The sequence below is a fragment of the Pelmatolapia mariae genome, linkage group LG4 (genome assembly GCF_036321145.2).
Source record: "Pelmatolapia mariae isolate MD_Pm_ZW linkage group LG4, Pm_UMD_F_2, whole genome shotgun sequence".
NCBI classification, from domain to species: domain Eukaryota; kingdom Metazoa; phylum Chordata; class Actinopteri; order Cichliformes; family Cichlidae; genus Pelmatolapia; species Pelmatolapia mariae.
The window spans coordinates 22,666,922-22,687,429 of NC_086230.1; the positions used below are offsets into that span (position 1 = coordinate 22,666,922).

The 20,508-nt window shown below is 45.0% G+C and overlaps 1 protein-coding gene, 1 pseudogene and 1 gene segment (V, D, J or C); 1 reads left to right on the forward strand and 2 right to left on the reverse strand.

Moving 5' to 3' along the window:
- Positions 1-2,198: 2,198 nt before the first annotated feature.
- Positions 2,199-8,440, reverse strand: LOC134625467 (immunoglobulin lambda-1 light chain-like; annotated as a pseudogene).
- Positions 8,441-9,306: 866 nt separating this feature from the next.
- LOC134626757 (immunoglobulin lambda constant 6-like) lies at positions 9,307-15,277 on the reverse strand. The segment is given in 4 exon segments: positions 9,307-9,753; positions 10,451-10,485; positions 11,543-11,553; positions 15,122-15,277. Coding segments are annotated over 4 exon segments (525 nt in total).
- Positions 15,278-16,135: 858 nt separating this feature from the next.
- Positions 16,136-20,259, forward strand: LOC134626758 (uncharacterized). The gene is made up of 2 exons (XM_063472689.2): positions 16,136-17,153; positions 19,992-20,259. The coding sequence occupies exon 1, from the start codon at positions 16,136-16,138 to the stop codon at positions 16,961-16,963; it is 828 nt and encodes a 275-aa protein (XP_063328759.1). The 3' UTR covers positions 16,964-17,153; positions 19,992-20,259.
- Positions 20,260-20,508: the final 249 nt, after the last annotated feature.

Below are 20,508 nucleotides of genomic sequence, written 5' to 3' on the forward strand. Positions count from 1 at the left end.
TAATTGTTGTTTTTAATTTTGGAATGGTTACTCTCTCCATATCATGAGACAGGATTATAGTTGTTATATTTAATACATAAACTTATGCTTTATTCAAAAATTAAACTGATTTAAATTTTGCTAAATTTAAATTTATCACTGTCAACAACACTGTTAGATATTGTTAATGTGACATTTTGACATTTTTGGATGATGCTGATATTCTTGTATGTTTACCTGACTAAACGTTACGTTAGTGATTAATTTCAAACAAACTGAAAAATTATTCTGTTCACTAAAAAAGGAAAAAGAATGTTTTTAATTCAGTGCTTTTATTGAGGTAATCCATGTTATAGAAAGGACCTGACACGAATACAATGTTGGAGGATTGGTGATGTTTTATTTACACTCTCGAGTTCTTCGAGTTCCCAGCACAGCTCTCTCCTCCAGTCCACGTCACCTCCTGATATAGGGAGACACTGATTAGCTGGTCTTCCCCAGCTGCAGTTAAGTAGCAGAAGGGGTTGTTAATCAGTGCTGGACAGAGCAAAGACTGTCAGCACAGGAGCACAGAGACTGCAGCCTGAAATTAGAAAATATCAAATAAAAAAGTCAAAAACTACAAGAATCATAAAACAGAAAAGACTGAAAGTGGAGCAAGTGACAGTAATGGCATTAACATTATTTTCAACAATATTACATTTTCAGCTTAAAATTTCCAAACTATGAAAAACTATTAAGAACATCCAGTGAAAGGGCAGCAAAAAATTAAACAAACACTTTTTAAACGTATCTCATCAAGTCAGTTAAACTTCTGGGATATTGATCTGATCAGTTAAGTAGCAGAGGTTTGTTAGATTGGTAATCAATTTCAGCTCCTTTGGTGTTACTGCAATCAACAACAGGTGCACGACACAGACAATAATGAAACAACAATGAAAACAGAAATGATTTTACATGTGGAAGTCAATGACATTTTCCCCTTTTACCTTTTCTGAGTGTTTCTTCACTAGTTTTGCCTTTGGCTAGGCTCAGTGTCATAGCTGGTTGCATGAAGCAATACCTGGACTCCAACTCCGCCAGTATGGCACATCTATACGTGCCATTGCAAGAAGGTTTGTTGTGTCTCCCAGCACAGTCTCAACAGGATGGAAAAGGGGTGTCCAGGAGACAGTCAGTTTTTCTGGGAGAGGTGGACAGGGGTGCAGAAGGTCCCTAACCAATCAGCAGGACTGCTATCACTTGTTTTTGTAGAGAGGAACAAGCAGGATGAGCATTGTAAGAGCCCTACAAGAGCCTTGAAACTGTTAAGCTGCCTGTAACATTGTTCAGCATGACCAGTTTAGTGTTGAGTCAGTGATGGTCTGGGGAGGCATATCCAAGGAGTGACGCACAGACCTCCACTGACTAGCCAACAGCACCCTGACTGTCATTAGGTATCAAATATAATCCTTGAATGCATTATTGAACCCTGCGCTGGTGCAGTGGTGCAGTCCTGTACCTACTACTGGTGCATGACAATACTCATGAGGAAAGAGCATACAGGCAGTTCCTGAAGACCAAGTGAACTGTACAAGAGAAGAGTTGAGAGTAGAGTTGCAGTAAAAATTATAGAGCTGGACTCCATTTAGTTTATTTTATAACCCATTTTCCTCGGGATGAATAAAGTATTATCAATCAATCAATTATTAGACATTATTGGACCAAACCAAAGAAGTAAAGAGTTAACTGGCCCTAATTTACCAAATTATAGTGAAATGCAGTCATAAAATAACATATTATAAATCACATTTTATAGTCAGGATAACAGAGTCAGTCTAACATTACTGAGAGCTTACATGACTTCAATTGCCTGAAGGAATAAAAGACACTGAGATGTATCCAGGACAGGAAGATAGTGAGGAGGAAATGTGATGCTTCATTAACTGAGTGTGAAGATTTATTTACAAATTTCCAACTGACGTTTTAAACCAGTGGCACCTTTCCCTTTGTGCAAGCAGAATTGTGTAATGATACTCTCCAGTCTAAAAATATTGAAAAGTATGCATTTTCCAATGCTTTTATTGATATATGAAAAATAGCAGTTTCTTTGAATATCTGCAAATAAACACATGACTTAAACATTTTGCTTTATTCTGATTTCTAACAATGTAAACTTAAAAATAAGCAAAGAGCAGAAGCATAAACAGGCATATTTAAATGCACACTCTGGTCCTCGACTATTCAGTGGGAAATTCTGACTTCTTGATGGTTTTCTCTGAAGTCTGCGAGCCCAAAGACACTTTACATGTATAAACCTTATCCATGTTCCAGTCTGATGTCTGGATGGTCAGAGAGCTGCTGATTTGGTAAGTCTGGTCTGGTCTCTGAACAGCAGTGCTGGTAGAGATCTCACTGCTCACTGGACTCCCACCAGCCAACCAGCTCACATCTGCAAAAGGCACAGACTGACTGGACAGACAGACCAGAGAAGCTGTGTTGGACTGGAGCTCAGCACTGGATGGAGGGAAGACTGTCAGGACAGGAGGAGGGAGGCTGGAGCCTGAAAATACATGACGGACATTCAGAAAACAAAAAGAGAAAAATGAAAGGAAAAGAAATGAGATAATAAGAAATGAAGTCATGAAAAGAGAAGAAATCAAGACATCAATAAGAGTCAATATGGGATAAACATAATAATTGTAATGAAATTACAAGAAAACAGTACTAATGTGAAAAACAATCTGCATAAATATATAGAAATAATAATCCAACATGCCATTTGCATTTGAAAAAAAATCATAAAAAATGATGCTGAACAAGAAACATATTGAATTAAGTAGTCATCAGTAGATTTTTGCAAAATAATTCCAAAATATTTTTGCAGCCTGCACCTGGGGTCTTGCCTGGTGTGATAGGCCCCAGCCTCTATGGATCTTGTACTCAGTGCTTGTTCTTGTGCTGCCATGATTAGTGCCTCTGTGCTGTCTTTCAGTCCAGCTTTGTCCAGCCACTGGTAGGATTTCTGGATATCAGCCACCTCCTCTATCTGCCGGTGGTACATACCGTGCAGGGGCCTGTCCTTCCATGATGGTTCCTCGCCTTCCTCCTCTTTCTTGGGTTTCTGCTGCCTGAGGTATTCACTGAGCACGCTGTCAGTTGGGGCCATCTTCGTGATGTATTCGTGGATGTTTCTTGTCTCATCCTGGACTGTGGTGCTGACACTCACCAGTCCCCAGCCTCCTTCCTTCCGCTTAGCGTACAGCCTCAGGGTGCTGGACTTGGGGTGAAACCCTCCATGCATGGTCAGGAGCTTTCTTGTCTTTATGTCAGTGGCTTCTATCTCCTCCTTTGGCCAGCCTATTACCCCAGCAGGGTACCTGATCACGGGCAGGGCGTAGGTGTTGATGGCCCGGATCTTGTTCTTACCGTTCAGCTGACTCCTCAGGACTTGCCTGACCCTCTGCAGGTACTTGGTGGTTGCAGCTTTCCTAGTAGCCTCTTCATGGTTCCCATTTGCCTGCGGGATCCCCAGGTACTTGTAACTGTCCTCTATGTCTGCAATGTTGCCTTCTGGTAGTTCAATCCCCTCAGTTCTGACTACCTTCCCTCTCTTTGTTACCATCCGACTACACTTCTCCAGTCCGAACGACATTCCAATGTCATTGCTGTATAGCCTGGTAGTGTGGATCAGTGAATCGATGTCTCGTTCACTCTTGGCTTGAAGTCATCCATGTACAGGCTGGCTGACAACCGCAGCAGCTGGATAGCGTAGTGGTTAGACTACACGCCTTTGGAGCAGAGGATCGCAAGTTCGATTCCCGCCTGGGGCGTCTGTATCCAGTAAGGGTCCTAAGGCTAGACCCCCTATGCTAAGCGAGCCTACCGCAGACATGAGTGAGACAGATAAATAAAGCATGCCGGCTTGGACGTCGCCCGGATCAACAAGGTCCGCGTCAGGTGTTGAGGAACCAGGGCACCCTGACGACAACTAGTAGCTCAGTCTTCCAACATTCGAAAGAAGGGACTGCTCTCACAGCTAGAGATTGACGAGGTACAACATAAATGCTATGGCAAGGGGGAGCCAGGACGCCAGGTCAGGGGGGAGATATCATCACCCCCACCCGAGATTGGGTACATAGCCCCAAGTGCGATAGGCGAAGGATCGTTGAGTGCGAGAGGAACTGACCTGGATCCTTGAAACCTGGATCCCCCGTAGCCGGTTACCAAGATTATGTGAAGTACCCTCAGAAGGTCTGCTAGATGATGTTAATGCAGCACTACGGACGATACCTACAGACACGATTACCGACACTAACAAGCTGATCTACAATACGGCAGCAGTGATCAGTGAGATGCTTGGCTACAAGTTGAACAGCCACAAGGGGCAGTACCCTCCATGGAGAAGGAGGCTTTGATCAAAGTAGCGCGGAGGGAGGTTAGCCAACTAACGGAGTTGCAGAAAGGTGCGACAAAGAAGGTGCATAAGAAATACAGCAAGCTGTCAATACCTGAGCCCTTGGAAACTGCCAAGCAAAGACTCACAGCCTTGGCCAGCTGCTTGGGGAGGTACACCAGAGAGATAGAAGGCAGGAGAATAAACCAGCTGTTCTCCACAGAACCAGCAAAGGTGCACTCTCAGTGGCAAGGGAACAGAACAGCACCACCAAGATCTGAGGGCAGATCCACTAGCCACTAGTGGACCTGTTCAGTAACCTTCTGTACCATCGCAGTGGCAGATATCCAAGAAAGGGTCTCCAGTGTGAAGAGTTGGACAGCACCAGGCCCTGACATGGTTCACGCCTACTGGCTGAAGAAGCTGACTGCACTCCACGAGCGTCTGGCAGCACAAATGAACCAGCTGCTAGTTAACGAGAGACACCCGGAATGGCTAACCGAAGGTCGGACGGTCCTGATCCCCAAGGACCCCAAGAAGGGACCGGTCCCATCCAACTACCGACCAATAACCTGCCTCAGTCCTTCCTGACATGGAAGCTCCTGTCAGGCATCATATCGGCTAAGATGAACAGGCACATGGGTCAATACATGAGAGGGGCACAGAAAGGGATTGGCAAGAATACTAGAGGCGCAAAACACCAGCTACTGGTAGACAGAACAGTCAGCCGAGACTGCAAGACCAGACTGACCAACCTGTGCACTGCCTGGATTGATTACAAGAAGGCCTATGACTCAATGCCCCACAGCTGGATACTGGAATGCCTAGAATTGTACAAGATCAACAGGACCCTAAGAGCCTTCATCAGGAACTCAATGGAGATGTGGCGTACAACACTAGAGGCCAACTCCAAGCCCATAGCACAAGTCACCATCAAGTGCGGGATCTACCAAGGAGATGCTCTGTCCCCACTGCTGTTCTGCATAGGCCTGAACCCCCTCAGTGAGATCATTAACAAGACTGGCTATATATTTTAGTTTTTTAAGTAATTTAGATTTAATTTATTTAATTTCTACTTGGTGACAAGAAATGTGTTATTTATCAAAATTTATGTGCAACAAAAGCCAAAATAAGGGTGCCTAGATTACATTTTTGTCCTATTAAGAGGCTGAGGATGTATGTAGTGTGACTTTCCTGGACTATAGTGTAGTGTGTGCTTTGTTCTCAGATTTTCATTGTCTGTTTTCTGGTGCATATAGTTTCACTAGTACAATTTAGCTTTTCTCTATCTCATTAGTTATGTAATTTTTTTTTAAATAAATTGTTCACATTTCATTTTTGTTCCTGGAAAATGTTTACTCTACATCAGACCTACAGTTTTTCAAACCTCTTTCCAAAGTCAGTAATTTTTTGAGTGAAAAAAACAAAACAAAACCTAAACATTTTAATGAATTGTCTTCAGGAGTGGTGAAATGTTCATTCATCACAGAGATGGGGTGACTGATTAACTATTCGTGTTTTGACAAATATAAAACAGTTTGCACAGGTGAGTTTGTGTTATGAAAAATGCCCTCACTGTTCTGAGTAGAGCATGCACAGTGGTGAGAATGACTTTTCTGCTGTGTGAATTGCATCAAATCGATTATCTGATATTTTGTGAATGTGTTTCATTGTTTTTCTTTTTATACTTTTAATTAAAGAACAAAAAAGGAACAATCCAGAATTTAAAAACACATTATCTGAAGATGGTGTGTTTTCTTTATAATTCTCTTGATGGATCTATAATCTGTAAGTGAAAGAGTCTCAAAAAGCAGAAGTAATACTGGGGAGGTTTTTGTCAATGTCTAAACCACTGTGATACAGCTGCACTGGCAGAGTCATCCCATGTCTGACAGTAATACACTGCAGAGTCTCCTGTCTCTGCTCGCTTGATAATGAACTGGTAATCAATGTTTGATGAGGATTTAGAGTTGAATCTATCTGAGGAGAATCCTGTTCCAAAGCTGAGTGAGCTGCCAGAATAATGAAATCTTAGAACATACTGAGGAGCCTCTCCAGGAACTTGTTTATACCAGCTAACATAATTCCTATCATATCTCTCTATGTTGCAGTTTAGAACTCCTTGTTGACCTGGAGAAACTGTGTGGACAGCAGGTGTTTGGGTCAACACGATCACTGCATCAACATCTGTCAGGAAACACAGTAAAAAATGAGTGAAAGATTTACCTCAAAATATACAAATTTTAAAATCAATAAGAAAAACATCTTACACGTTAGAGCAGTGATGAGAGCACAGAGGGTCCCCAGCATGATGATAGTAGGTGGTGAAACTGTCCACCTGAAAGATGAGAGGAGCTGTAGTGAGAAGGGAAAAGATACTGAAGCTTATAAAGACACAGAGGAGCAGAACTGAAAGAGGAGGAGATTCAGCAACACAGCTTTTATTCATAGAAGACTGAAACTAAATTAACTGATATTAATCATTTATAATTTCATAGTATTATCATTATTATTATTATTTCAGTCACAACACTTTCTTAGTATCTTTGTATCTACTCTACAATTAATAATATAAATTACTTCATTACTGTAATTGGTTGATATTGCTCTCTCATAACCATATATGAAAAAAGTAAACACAAGAGAAACAAAAAACACAGAGAAAAAAGGGAGAAAATGTTGACCTCTAAATCATTGATCTTTATATGTTTACATATTCCTTCTACCTCATAAACACGCTTCTGATAAACTAAAATGGTGATTCTCTGCAACTAGAGGACCTGATTTGAGTTTAAGGAAGTCTTATTTTATTTTGACAAAATTTTTGTTAAAGATGAGTTACTGAAATGAATGAACTGTAATATCAGCAAGGTTTGTGCAATCTCATTTTTGTCTAAATGAAGGTTGAAATCTTCTATCAAAAATATATTATATACAAATAAGATGTGCTATAGTACAATGTCATCAAAAGCTGATCATGTAAGGTGAAGGTGGAAATGTTAAAAAAACAAACAAACAAACAAATAAATGTGAGGATGTTTTATTCACAGTTTAAATCAAGAACCTGTCATAATCCGAGTGAGTGTCTGGAGCCTGTTTCTCCCTCTGTCTGCCCTTGTGGATGGAGCCCTGGTGGGTGGAGCCAAACTTTAATTTTTATTGGCTTCATATGGGTAAAGGTCAGTTTCACGATGAAACAATAAATAGGATTTGTGAAATCTGATTAATCTCACAACTTTATGAATGTGTCATGATCCAGTGTTTTGTGGGTTAAGTTATACTTTTTATACTTTTTCAATAATTAAAGAAAACTTGTACAAACATAATTATTTTTGTTGTATGTGCGATAGTTGGGTTTGTATAATAATTTGAGTGGCTGTGTCAATGACAACTGCATATTCTGTGAATTTGGATTTTTACAGTTGTGGTGATGAAGAAATCAAAAATGGCAACTCATCCATAGGTGATGCTTTTACAGTTTTGTTTGTTTAATAGGTCTATCAGCATGTTAAAGAGACTCAAAAAGCAGAAGTATCTGTGAGGAGGTTTTTGTCACAGTGTAAATCACTGTGATACAAACTCATTAACAGAGTTATCCCATTTGTTACAGTAATAGACTGCAGAGTCTCCCTCCTGCAAATTGCTGATGATCAAACGATAATCTGATATTGACTGATAAGTGGATGTGAATTTTGGAGAGGAGAACCCAGAGCCATAGTTTGGAGAACTCCAGCCATGATCGAAGACTAACACAAACTGAGGAACTCCTCCTGGAATCTGTTTATACCAACGAGCACCATCTGTAATAGTCCCCAGGTCACAGTCCATGGTGGCTGTGTCTCCTTTGCTCACTGATAAAACAGGTTTCTGTGTCACCACCGTCACACCACTCACACCTGCAAACAACAAAAAGACACAGTGTCAAGACAAACACACAGACATTTTTATATATGTGTGCAATAGAAGTCAGAGTGTTTACATGTTAGAGTAGTGATGAGAGCACAGAGAGTCACCAGCATGTTGTTGGTGTGAGCTAAGAACTGGAGAGAAGCTGCTAGAGGAGCTATTTAACATATAACAAGGTAGAGGAGCTTTGAATTATGCCTTTCCCCCCTCTCTATTGTGTATATAAGCTTTTGATGATGTCATCTGCTTTTCATTCTGTTACATCATCATCATCATCATCATCACAGTTTTGTTTTCTTCTTCTTTGTTTATTTCCTTATGCGCCTGTCCGTCTCTCCACATCCTGAGTGAGTCAGACTTACCTACTGGTTATATTTAATGATCTAAATGTTCAAGGCAAACCAGCATATGACAGCAAAAAAAGTTTAGTTTAGGTATATAACTATACTCCCTCTAGTGTTCCTTAACAGTAAATAAAGTTATGTTTGAACAAAAATGAAGCAGTATTCAGCTGTCTCTGAATAATCAAATGTAACTGAAAAGTAACTGAAACATTTCCATTTAAAACAGCAATTCTATTTTATTTTACAGAGAGCAGATACTTCTTCATTTACATGAGATTATAAATGAGATACTAATGCCTGCAGGTGCATCCTGGGCAAGAAGAGAGGGAGAATTTGAGAGGTGATGCTTCACTAACTGAGTGTGAAGATTTTAGTTCAAGTCTAAAACCAACATTTTAAACCAGTGACACGTGCCCTCTCTGTTACTCAGGAAGTGTTGTTAAATGATGCTCTCTATAGCGTATATTTCAGAATATACTTAACTATGGGAACAATATGTTTAAAAATGGTGTTCTTATGAGTGTTTTTCCCTCTGTGTGCCCCTCTCTAAAATGTAACATTTCATTTTAATCATCTTAAATGTATGTTACTAACAAAACAGTGACACAATTTCTTATTTACTGACAAGAAAACACGTTTTTTAAACCAACGCTTTTATTAATTTATTGCAAGACATGAATTCCTTAAAATAATTGTTAACAACCGGCAAATGAATACATGTCTTAAACATTTTGCTTTATTCTGATTTCTAACATGTAAAGACTGTAATGAGCAAACAGCATGAAAAGGAAATAAGCAGATTTTAAATGCACATTCTGGTCCTCGACTATTCAGTGGGACATTCTGACTTCTTGATGGTTTTCTCTGAAGTCTGTGAGCCCAAAGACACTTTACATGTATAAACCTTATCCATGTTCCAGTCTGATGTCTGGATGGTCAGAGAGCTGCTGATTTGGTAAGTCTGGTCTGGTCTCTGAACAGCAGTGCTGGTAGAGATCCCACTGCTCACTGGACTCCCACCAGCCAACCAGCTCACATCTGCAACAGGCACAGACTGACTGGACAGACAGACCAGAGAAGCTATGTTGGACTGGAGCTCAGCACTGGACGGAGGGAAGACTGTCAGGACAGGAGGAGGGAGGCTGGAGCCTGAAAATACATGACGGACATTCAGAAAACAAAAAGAGAAAAATGAAAGGAAAAGAAGAAATTAGAAATGAAGTCATAAAAACAGAAGAAATCAAGAAGAGTAATATGGAATAAACATGATAATTTTTATAAAATTTGAAAAAAAAACAATATTAATGTGAAAAACTATTTAAAACCTGCAAAAATATATAGAAATAATAATCCAACATGTCATTAGAATTTCTTTTTAAATTTTTCCAAAATAAAATATGACTACCTACTGTTTAACTTTTCACATAAGAAAAGTTAAAGAATAGGATTTAATTCTACAGGTTTCAGCATACTATGAGTAACTACTATGAGTAGTTTTCTTTCATTTCAAAGAAAACTGGTAGGACAGTTACTAATCACTTTAAATTATTTTTTAACTTTTCTTCAACTATTATTGAAGAAATAGAAAACAGGTCTATCTATCATATTTTAATCATTTTCAGTGAACAACAATTATATAAAAATACACAAATTTGGTTTGACACCTTTTTCATATTTTTTTAATATAAAAAATTCATGTCTCCTGTATACAAGACAACCTGAAACTATTTTAGATTGTATAAAATAAAAAAAAATGATTCTGAACAAGAAACATATTGAATTAAGTAGTCATCAGCAGATTTTTGCAAAATCTCTCTTGTTTTATGATCAGTTAAAAAGTACTTACCTGTCACAATCAGCTTGGTGCCTTGTCAGAATACCACAGTGATTCAGTTTGTATACATGGCTGTACAAAAACCTCCTGACTGTCACTGATGAGGGGAGAGGAACTGAAACATCCTGCAGACACCAACTTTCACTGTCAACATCTCATTCACTTCATCTGTTTGTATTTTATAACAATGTGTAAGTGTTTTAAATACCTGCTCTCTCTGTAGTCGTGTTTATTCCTTTGTGTCACTTGTTTTGTGCAAGATTTAATGAAGTCCTCATTACTGGTCAGAATTCATCAGAGCTGCACTGTCTCTGAATAACATTTTGGTGACAACCTTTCTTTCTGCCTTATAAATGAGTTTCTGATTAATCCAAACTAAATTTCTATAAATTCTCTTGATCTAGAAGATCTGATCTGAGTTCAGGGTAGCCTTGTAGTATTGATTAGCTGTATCTTATTACTTTTTGCTTTAAAATGTTAAACACACTGTAACAGGAATCAGATTTATATATTTATATGTCAATACTATCAAATTTATTCTAGCTACTTTTAATATTGAAGGTTAAAAAAATCAAAAAATGAGCAATCCAGTGTTTAATAGCACTTTAACTGAAGGTTGTATGCAATGTTCCCTCTAATTTTTCATGTGTCTGAACGAACACACAAACTCCCTGAGCGGTCCCTTGGAGCTGTGAGCAACATTAGACGTGTGCACTGTGGTCACGCCAGCATCGAATCCATCCAAGTTACATGGTTTATTAAAATAATCAAATTACAGCATTTACATTTATGTTAGAATACTTTTAATTAAGTGCTTTAGCCCACTTACAATGAAAATGTAAAAAAATCTTGTTCATGACCTGTGTAGTATGTTAACACTATTGGAAGTAAAAGTAACTTGAACTCCAATTTTGAAAACAACTTTCTTTCTTCTTTTTTTATAAAGCTCTGACTTGTATTATGAGTATGAGTCTGTGGTCCGGGAGAGAGTCCTGTAACTCTCTGTCTGCAAAATACAGTATATAATGACCAATGTTGGGCAATTAATTATATAGTTACTTCTTCAAAAAAGTAACTGAGTTTTGCAAACAACAAAGTTTCTTGCAGGTGTTTACCTAAAAATGCAGCCAAGGCGTTTTTTTAAATAAACATTTCAAACTATTTACAGAACAATCAGGTGTTCTGCATCAAATTTGATGCCACACAAATTATTTGTGCTACTCCAAAAAGTATCACTCCTGTAACACCTGTAACATTCAGTAGTCGCCTCATTGTTGTGACATACACAACAAAACTATTGAATACACTACACACTAACTACACAAGATTTGCGCTAAATGTCGCAAATCTCTCACATCTCAAAACACCGCCGTTAGTCCTAAAACTTCCCCCTTCCTAAACAACTAAATGTCATGTTGCCATATCATTTTTTGATTGGTCAACATGGTACTTGTCATGGTCCTGGGTCAGTGACCCAGCGCTTTAAGTTTATTATTATCATTTTCTAGTTTATTCTGATGTTGTATTAGTTCTTTGGGTTTGGTCATCGTGTTTATTATCCCTACCTGTGTCTTCCCTCTGTGCTCCGTTCGGGTCCCCGCGTTTGTGTTGTAAAATAGTCTGTGTGTTTCCTGCTTTACTTTGTAGGTCTGTGTCTCATTATGTCCATTAGTTCCAGCTGTGTCCCCTCCTGTGTGCCATTTCCTGATCACCTGATGGCCGTTTATCAATGCCCAAGTACGCGAGTACGTACTCGCGTTCTCGGTGAGTACGTACCCGCCGAGAACGCACGGGAGTACGTACCCGCCGAGAACGCTAGCACGGACTCGTGGGCCGTTTCTCAATTCTCAAGTACGCGAGCACGGACTCGTGGGGCGTTTATCAATATGCGTACTTGTGCGTACTTGCGTTCTCGTGTACTCGTGATACGTCATCAGTCGGAGACCAAGTACTGTTCCAATTCGAAGTACGCATCACGCCGAGAACGCGAAAAAGTCCCGGATGTGTTCTCGATCCGCCCGTTTTATCGAGCATGCATCGGTGTAGACTTGGGACAGCTAAATATCCCAGAATGCATTTCGTCCAAAACTCAACAGCGGACTCCCGGCGCATCGTTTCCACTAGAATAGAAATAAAAGCGTTCTAACATCTCACCTGCTTGTTTTTATTAAGGTATGTACACGTATGTACATGTACACTATTTTTATTAATAGAGGTTTCACTACTGAGGTTAAAAATGATATATAAGTCACTTAGATCACTTCTAAATGTTAATGTTTGGTTTATTTCAGTGTTTTATTTGTTCCTGAGTAAACCGGTTTGGCTGTGATTAAAGTTAAGCTTCATAACATGTTACTCACAGTTAAATTAAGAGGGGACGGCAGTAAAAACTCCGGACCTGTGACATCATCACGTACGCTGGTGTTCCGACTGTACAAATCACGAGTCCGTGCTCGCGTACTTGAGAATTGAGAAACGGCCCACGAGTCCGTGCTCGCGTTCTCGGCGGGTACGTACTCCCGTGTGTTCTCGGTGGGTACGTACTCACCGAGAACGCGAGTACGTACTCGCGTACTTGGGCATTGATAAATGGCCGTGATTTGTACAGTATATTTCCAGCCTCCGTGTCTTCTTTCTCGCCTGGTCCAGCCTCCGTGTCTTCTTCCTCGCCTGGTCCAGCGTCCTCATCATCATCAGCCTCATCCACGCCTGCAGCGTCCTCATCATCATCAGCCTCTGCTTCGCCCGGCCTGGCCTCTGCATCAGCCTCTGCTTCGCCCGGTCCGGCTTCAGCATCAGCTTCAGCTCCGCCCGGTCCGGCTTCAGCCTCATCCTCATCCTCGCCCGGTACTGCTGCTGGCACGCCACCATCCAGTCCGCGTATTGCGCCTCAACATCGCCAGCCATTTTCTAGGCCGCTGGCTGGTCGTCATCATCGCCATCATGGACGCCCTCCTGAACGGGGTTGTCGCCGCCACCGCCTTCCGCGTGGCCGGCCTCCGGACTTCTGTCGCCGCCACCGCCTTCCGCGTGGCCGGCCTCCGGACTTCTGTCGCCGCCACCGCCTTCCGCGTGGCCGGCCTCCGGACTTCTGTCGCCGCCACCGCCTTCCGTGTGGCCGGCCTCCGGACTTCTGTTGCCGCCACGGCCTTCTTCGTGGACGGCTTCCTGAACTGTTTGCGCGCCACCACTGCCTTCTTCGTGGCCGGCCTCCTGAACTGTCCCATCCTGGCCTTCTGTGCTATCGGGCCCCAGGCCGGCCACCTGAACTATGTTTCGGACTCTGCTCCCCTGTGTGTTTGTGAACCTTTTGTTAGGGACTCTGGGGCCTCCGTTTTGGTCCTGGTCTGGACCCTCCGTCCTGGGCCTCCCACCGCCCACCCGGGCTTGGTGGTTCATTTATGTTTTGGGGCTGTCGGGAGCCAGCCCTTGAGGGGGGGGTACTGTCATGGTCCTGGGTCAGTGACCCAGCGCTTAAAGTTTATTATTATCATTTTCTAGTTTATTCTGATGTTGTATTAGTTCTTTGGGTTTGGTCATCGTGTTTATTATCCCTACCTGTCTTCCCTCTGTGCTCCGTTCGGGTCCCCGCGTTTGTGTTGTAAAATAGTCCGTGTGTTTCCTGCTTTACTTTGTAGGTCTGTGTCTCATTATGTCCATTAGTTCCAGCTGTGTCCCCTCCTGTGTGCCATTTCCTGATCACCTGATGTGTGTATTTATACTGTGTGTCTGCCTGTGCTCCTCGTCGCGTCGTCTGTGTTCATCCTCCGTGTTTCTCTGCGAACCTTCTGTGTACTCTGCATTATTTCATGTTCACCGTGTCTCTCTGCGCCTCACCCCGTGTCCTCCTTTTGTGTTAGTTTTCCCAGTTTAGGTTTATGTTCTGTTCTGCCTGCATGTTGGTTTTAAAATAAATCCCACTTGCACCTCCACCACTGTCTGCCATTGGATCCTCCTTTCTCACCTTCACACGACTGCTGCCCCCAGTCGTGTCAGTACTTTTTCGACGAATAGAAAAGGGTGGTGGTTTTTGGTTTCGTTTTTGCTCACAGGCGGAGAGTGCTTTTGAGCAGTAAATATAAACAGCGATAGTATTCAGGAAGAAAACCAAACATTGCATATATTTTTATCATAACTCTGGTTCTACGTGGCCTATCAACACAATTTAAAAACTGGTATAAAGTCCACACTTTTTCCGTCAATTGTTCCGTCTGTCCTGCTCACGTCTCCAATGGTTGTACAAGTTGTCATTAACGTGGCTTCACTCCACATCAGCCACGCTGCTTTGGTAGCTAAAACACCGGTGTCGGCACATAAGGACGCTGTCATAGCCTGTCAACGACGTTGATTAGCTGCGTATATACGAATGTGAATCGCATTATTGGCTGGACTATGGGATAAGGTGGCATCGTTCTAATCCCATACGGGAGCAGCCAGTCACTTACTGACTAACACTGCAAAACAGAATTGTTAAAGTTTTAATTTTAATTTCAATTCAGGTTAGATTTTTTTTGTGCGCAACGCAGATTTTCTGTGCGCAGAGACCGTGCCAGCAGTGCGCAATTACGCACGCGCGCAGCTTAGAGGGAACATTGGTCGTATGTTACACTGAGTCTTTTGATGGTTCTATTATTTTCATGCGAAAGTCTACAGTGTAAATCATTGTGATATCCCACTTTCAACAGAGCTGTGCAGTGTCCTACAGTAATAGACTGCAGAGTCTCCCTCTTCCACATTGTTTATGATCAAATGATAATCTGAAGTTGACTGATGAATAGATGTGAATTTTAGAGAGGCGAAACTAGAGCCATATCTTGGATCACTCCAGCCATGATACATCTTCAGCACACATTAATGAATACTGAATCTGTTTGTACAAACGAGCACCACTGAGAGTCCCAGAGGCCTGGGAGCTTGAGGGTCCTGCGCAGTATCTTAGCTTCTTAGCTGTCCCTACGACTGCGCTCTTCTGCTCTTCTGGACAGAGATCTTCGATGTTGTTCCTGGGATCTGATGGAGCCACTCGCCTAGCTTGGGAGTCACTGCACCTAGTGCTCCGATTAACACTGCACTGTAAAATGTAATTCTAGCTGTTTGTTATTTCAACATATTATTCTATATCAGTTTGACGATAGATGACTGAAGTTGTTGTTATAACATAGAATTACAAGTTAAAAACGTCCCAATTACACCAAAAAAAGCTAACTTGAAAACTCATGTCCAGCTAAATCAGAAACTTATGTGAACTTGACAATGCGGGTAAGTTGAGCACAGCAGGATTCAAAACTGCCTCACGTGACTGCTACCGAGGTGCATCATGGGGAATTGGCGGTTAACGACATGCTCACTTTACTTGGACGTTTTCTAATCGTCTTCTTTGGAATATGCTTTCAAGGTGAGTAACATTGGTTATAACTATAAGGAAAGAGAGCTACAAAAGTTGGAACATGTTTTGAATTTATGGCATGACGTGTGTTTTTCTCTTTTACCGAAATGTTTGCTTTAGCTAATGTAACTTTAGCCGACAAGGTCCAGCTTGTGTGTCATGACCAAACTTGACCTTGTGGTGGACCACTAGAGGGCTCCACTCACACCCAGTGTTGAGGAAGTGTGTTCCTCTGTTTTGTGGCGCGATATGTGCAGTTGATGTTGGAGACGAATAAAGAAGGAGTGAGAACTGAGAGCACTGTGTCGTTGATGCTTACCTCCACATTGGTGACCCCTGACTCGAGCATGCAACGGGCCGCAGATGACGCAGACTCCGCTATGGAGGCATCAGCGGCCGCCGGACCTCCGCCTCCTGTTGCAGCTACGTTCGCTGTGGCGCTGAAACTGCCGGACTTTTGGCTCCATGACCCCCCGTCGTGGTTCGTACACGTGGAGGCTCAGTTCGCCCTTCGCGGCATCTCGGCTGACGACACGAAGTATCACCATGTGGTGGCCTCGCTTGACCCGCTGGCCACCCGTCGCGCGATGGCGCTCCTCCGGGACCCACCCGCCCAAGGGAAATACGCCGCCCTTAAAGAGCTGCTTCTTCGGCGCTATGCCCTCTCCGACGCTGAACGAGCCGAAAAGCTCCTCAACTTGTCAGGCTTGGGTGGCGGTACCGCGCTCGAGCTCATGGAGAACATGCTATCGTTGCTCGGGCCGGATGACGGGGGATTCCTCTTCGCCCACCTCTTCCTCCGCCAGCTACCGGCCGCCGTGAGAGCTGTCCTCGCAAACTCCCCACTTCTGCCGGCGAAGGATTATCGCTCCCTGGCTGAAGAAGCGGATCGCATTCTCCTGGCTAGCCGCACTTTCAACGTTCACGCCCTGGCTACGGACTCGCCGGCGGCGCCTTCCACTGCTCCACCTGCCTCCCCCGGAGCATCCGCCCCCTTGCTGACGGCAGGGATTGCTACACGCCGGCACCGCGGAAAGAACATCTGTTTCTACCATCAGCGTTTTGGCGACAGAGCGCGTCGCTGCCTGCCGCCTTGCGCTTTCACGGCCCAGGGAAACGGACCCGCCAGCGCGCCGTAGCAGCCGCGACCGCTGGCGACACAGAAAGGCTGCTCTTCATAGAGGACTCGCGCTCCGGGAGACGTTTTCTCGTGGACTCCGGCTCCCAGAAGAGCCTCCTTCCCCCTACCGCTGCCGACGGACTAGCAGCGAACTGTGGGCCGCAGCTCATGGCAGCTAATGGCTCTCCCATCACAACGTTTGGGGAAAGGTTGGTGACTGTTTGTTTTCACGGCCGGGATTTCCAGTGGAACTTTGTTGTTGCCGCTAGCTCTGTACCTATTTTAGGTGCTGATTTTCTGTGCGCTCATGGACTGCTTGTCGATGTTGCTAACAGATGTTTAATTGATGCTCTCTCGTTTTCTTCCCTACCGTGTTTTACTCGGGCCGCCGAACCCGTAATTCGGGCTAATGTAGTGACCTCCGGGGATGCTTTTCAGCGTTTGCTTTCAGAGTTTCCATCGCTGTCTGTCCCTGATTTCTCTGGCACGGTAACGAAGCATGGGGTTGAGCATTATATTCCCACGGTCGGGCCCCCGGTGTTCGCGCGCGCGCGTCGCCTCGACCCTGCGAAACTGTCCGTCGCTCGGGAAGAGTTTGCTGCCATGGAGCGCCTTGGCATTGTACAGCGTTCGAACAGTGCATGGGCCTCTCCGCTTCACATGGTGCCCAAATCGGACGGTCGGTGGCGGCCGTGCGGAGATTTCCGCCGTTTAAATAATGCCACGGAGAATGACCGTTACCCCATCCCCCACATTCAGGATTTTTCTGCCAATCTCGCCGGAACGTCGATTTTTTCTAAAATTGACTTGGTGCGGGGGTATCACCAAGTTGCCGTGCGCGCCGAAGACGTTCCTAAGACCGCTGTCATTACCCCGTTCGGCTTGTTCGAGTTGCGCATGCCGTTTGGCCTGAAAGGTGCCGCCCAGACCTTTCAGCGGCTGATGGACTCAGTTTTGCGTGGGCTGCCGTTCGTTTTTGTTTATCTGGACGATATATTGGTGGCCAGCTGCTCGGCGAGCCAGCACGAGTCCCATCTGCGCCAGGTTTTCCAGCGTTTGGCAGCGCACGGCCTGATCATCAACCCTTCCAAGTGCCAGTTTGGGTTGCCTGTTCTGGATTTCCTCGGGCACCGCATTTCCGCTGAAGGTGTGGTTCCGTTGCCCGACAGAGTCCAGGCCGTTTCAGCTTTTCCGCGCCCCACGTCGGTTAAAGCGTTGCAGGAGTTCTTGGGGATGATAAATTTTTACAACCGCTTTCTCCCCAGAGCTGCCCACCTGTTACAGCCACTCTATGCTGCCTTAAAAGGTAAGACAGCCAAAGATCCGGTTGACTGGCTGCCAGAACGCCTCCATGCGTTTTCCGCAGCCAAGTCTGCGCTGGCTGACGCCGCCCTGCTGGCACACCCGCTTCCGTCGGCGGAGATCGCGTTGACCACCGACGCGTCCGACGTGGCAGTGGGTGGGGTGTTGGAACAGCGGGTTTCAGGTCTCTGGCAACCGCTCGCCTTTTTCAGTCGTACGCTACGGGATGCCGAACGCAAGTACAGTGTTTTTGACAGGGAGTTGCTGGCCCTGCACCTCGCGACACGACATTTTCGTTTTTTCCTCGAGGGTCGCAACTTTACTGCATACGTTGACCACAAACCTTTAACGTTTGCGATGTCCAAGGTCTCTGACCCATGGAGCGCACGCCAGCAGCGCCAGTTGGCGGCCATTTCGGAGTTTACCACAGACATTCAGCACGTGGCTGGTAAGTCCAATCACGTCGCTGACTGTCTGTCACGTGTGTTGGTTTCTCCGGTGTATGTCGGTGTCGACTACGCTGCTATGGCCGCCGAGCAACGTGCTGACCCGGACATCCTGGCCCTTCAGTCAACGAAAACGGGCCTCGTGCTGGAGGACACCCCGGTGTGGGACGGCGGTCCGCGCCTTCTTTGCGACGTTTCCACCGGCCGCCCCCGCCCGGTGGTTCCCCTTTCGTGGCGTCGTCGTGTTTTTGACTCGGTGCATGCCCTCTCTCATCCCGGCGTCCGGGCCTCGGTCAAGCTGGTCAGCGCCAGGTTCGTTTGGCCGGGCCTTCGCAAGACTGTGAAAGAATGGGCGGCGGTTTGTATCCCATGCCAACGCTCGAAAATCCACCGGCACACGCAGGCACCCCTCGAACCTTTCCGTATCCCCGGTAGGCGTTTCGATCACGTTCATGTGGACCTAGTTGGTCCCTTGCCGCAGTCACAGGGTTTCACGCACCTTTTGACTGTGGTGGACCGCACGACCAGGTGGCCGGAGGCGGTACCCCTGGCGTCCACGACAGCGGCGACGGTGGCCAGAGCATTTTTGTCGACGTGGGTTTCCCGTTTCAGTCCCCCTGCTGACATTACCTCAGACAGGGGCCCCCAGTTTGTTTCTGAGCTTTGGTCTGCTATGGCTGACGGCCTGGGGGTCAAGGTCCACCGCACCACAGCATACCACCCGCAAGCTAACGGGATGTGCGAACGGTTTCACCGGTCTCTTAAGGCCGCGCTCCGGGCTTCCTTAACAGGTGGCGACTGGGTCGACCGTCTTCCGTGGGTTTTGCTGGGATTGCGTAGCGCGGTTAAAGAAGACCTCGGGGTTTCCCCGGCTGAACTGGTCCTCGGCCGGCCCCTCCGGGTCCCCGGGGAATTCTTGCCTGAGAGCCCTCCCCCATGTTTTGATGCCTCTTTGTTGCCTTTTCGCCCCCCGAGAGACTCATTTCCTGTTCCCGGTCCTGTGCACCACTGCCTGCCTGACACTTTTGTTCCGAGTTCGTTGGACTCTGCTCGTTTCGTTTTCGTCAGGCACGATGCCCATAGGACTCCGCTGCGTCCACCATATGACGGGCCATACAGGGTTCTTAAACCAGGCAGCAAACATTTCATTTTGGACTTTGGCGGTCGGCAGGAGGTTGTCTCTGTTGACAGACTTAAGCCTGCACATGTTATGCAAGAGGATCAGGTGGTCCCGGCCCAGGCCCCTCGCCGCGGCCGCCCACCTGCCACCGGGCTGATGGATTCTGTTTTTTCCCCCAGGAGCGACGCGCAATCAACGGAGTCCGAGTCGCCTGCAGCTTTTTCTGACCGCCAGTGCCAGCCTCGCTTCCGGGCTGGGTTGCCCTCTGTCAGTTCCCCACCCCCCCGGTTCAGCCGTTCCGGCCGTTTGCTTAAGCCCCGGGTCCTGGACTAGTTCTGCTGGGTGTTCGGGGGGGGCATGTGTGGTGGACCACTAGAGGGCTCCACTCACACCCAGTGTTGAGGAAGTGTGTTCCTCTGTTTTGTGGCGCGATATGTGCAGTTGATGTTGGAGACGAATAAAGAAGGAGTGAGAACTGAGAGCACTGTGTCGTTGATGCTTACCTCCACAACCTAATAAACTGACATATGGCCTTTTTTATGGGTTTAATGTGGCGCTGAGCAAATCACAAGTATTGTGCCGCTAGCGTTAAGGTTGTGCACTCAACCACTGTTGCGATATTAGCAAGCTAACTCAGCTAATTAATAAAGCTTATTTCATATTGTCTCTGTACTTGTAAATTCCTTTCAAGTTCAC

Excerpts from the sequence above, each read along its gene's own strand:
- LOC134626758 (XM_063472689.2), top strand. The coding sequence starts at position 16,136 with ATGCTTACCTCCACATTGGTGACCCCTGACTCGAGCATGCAACGGGCC.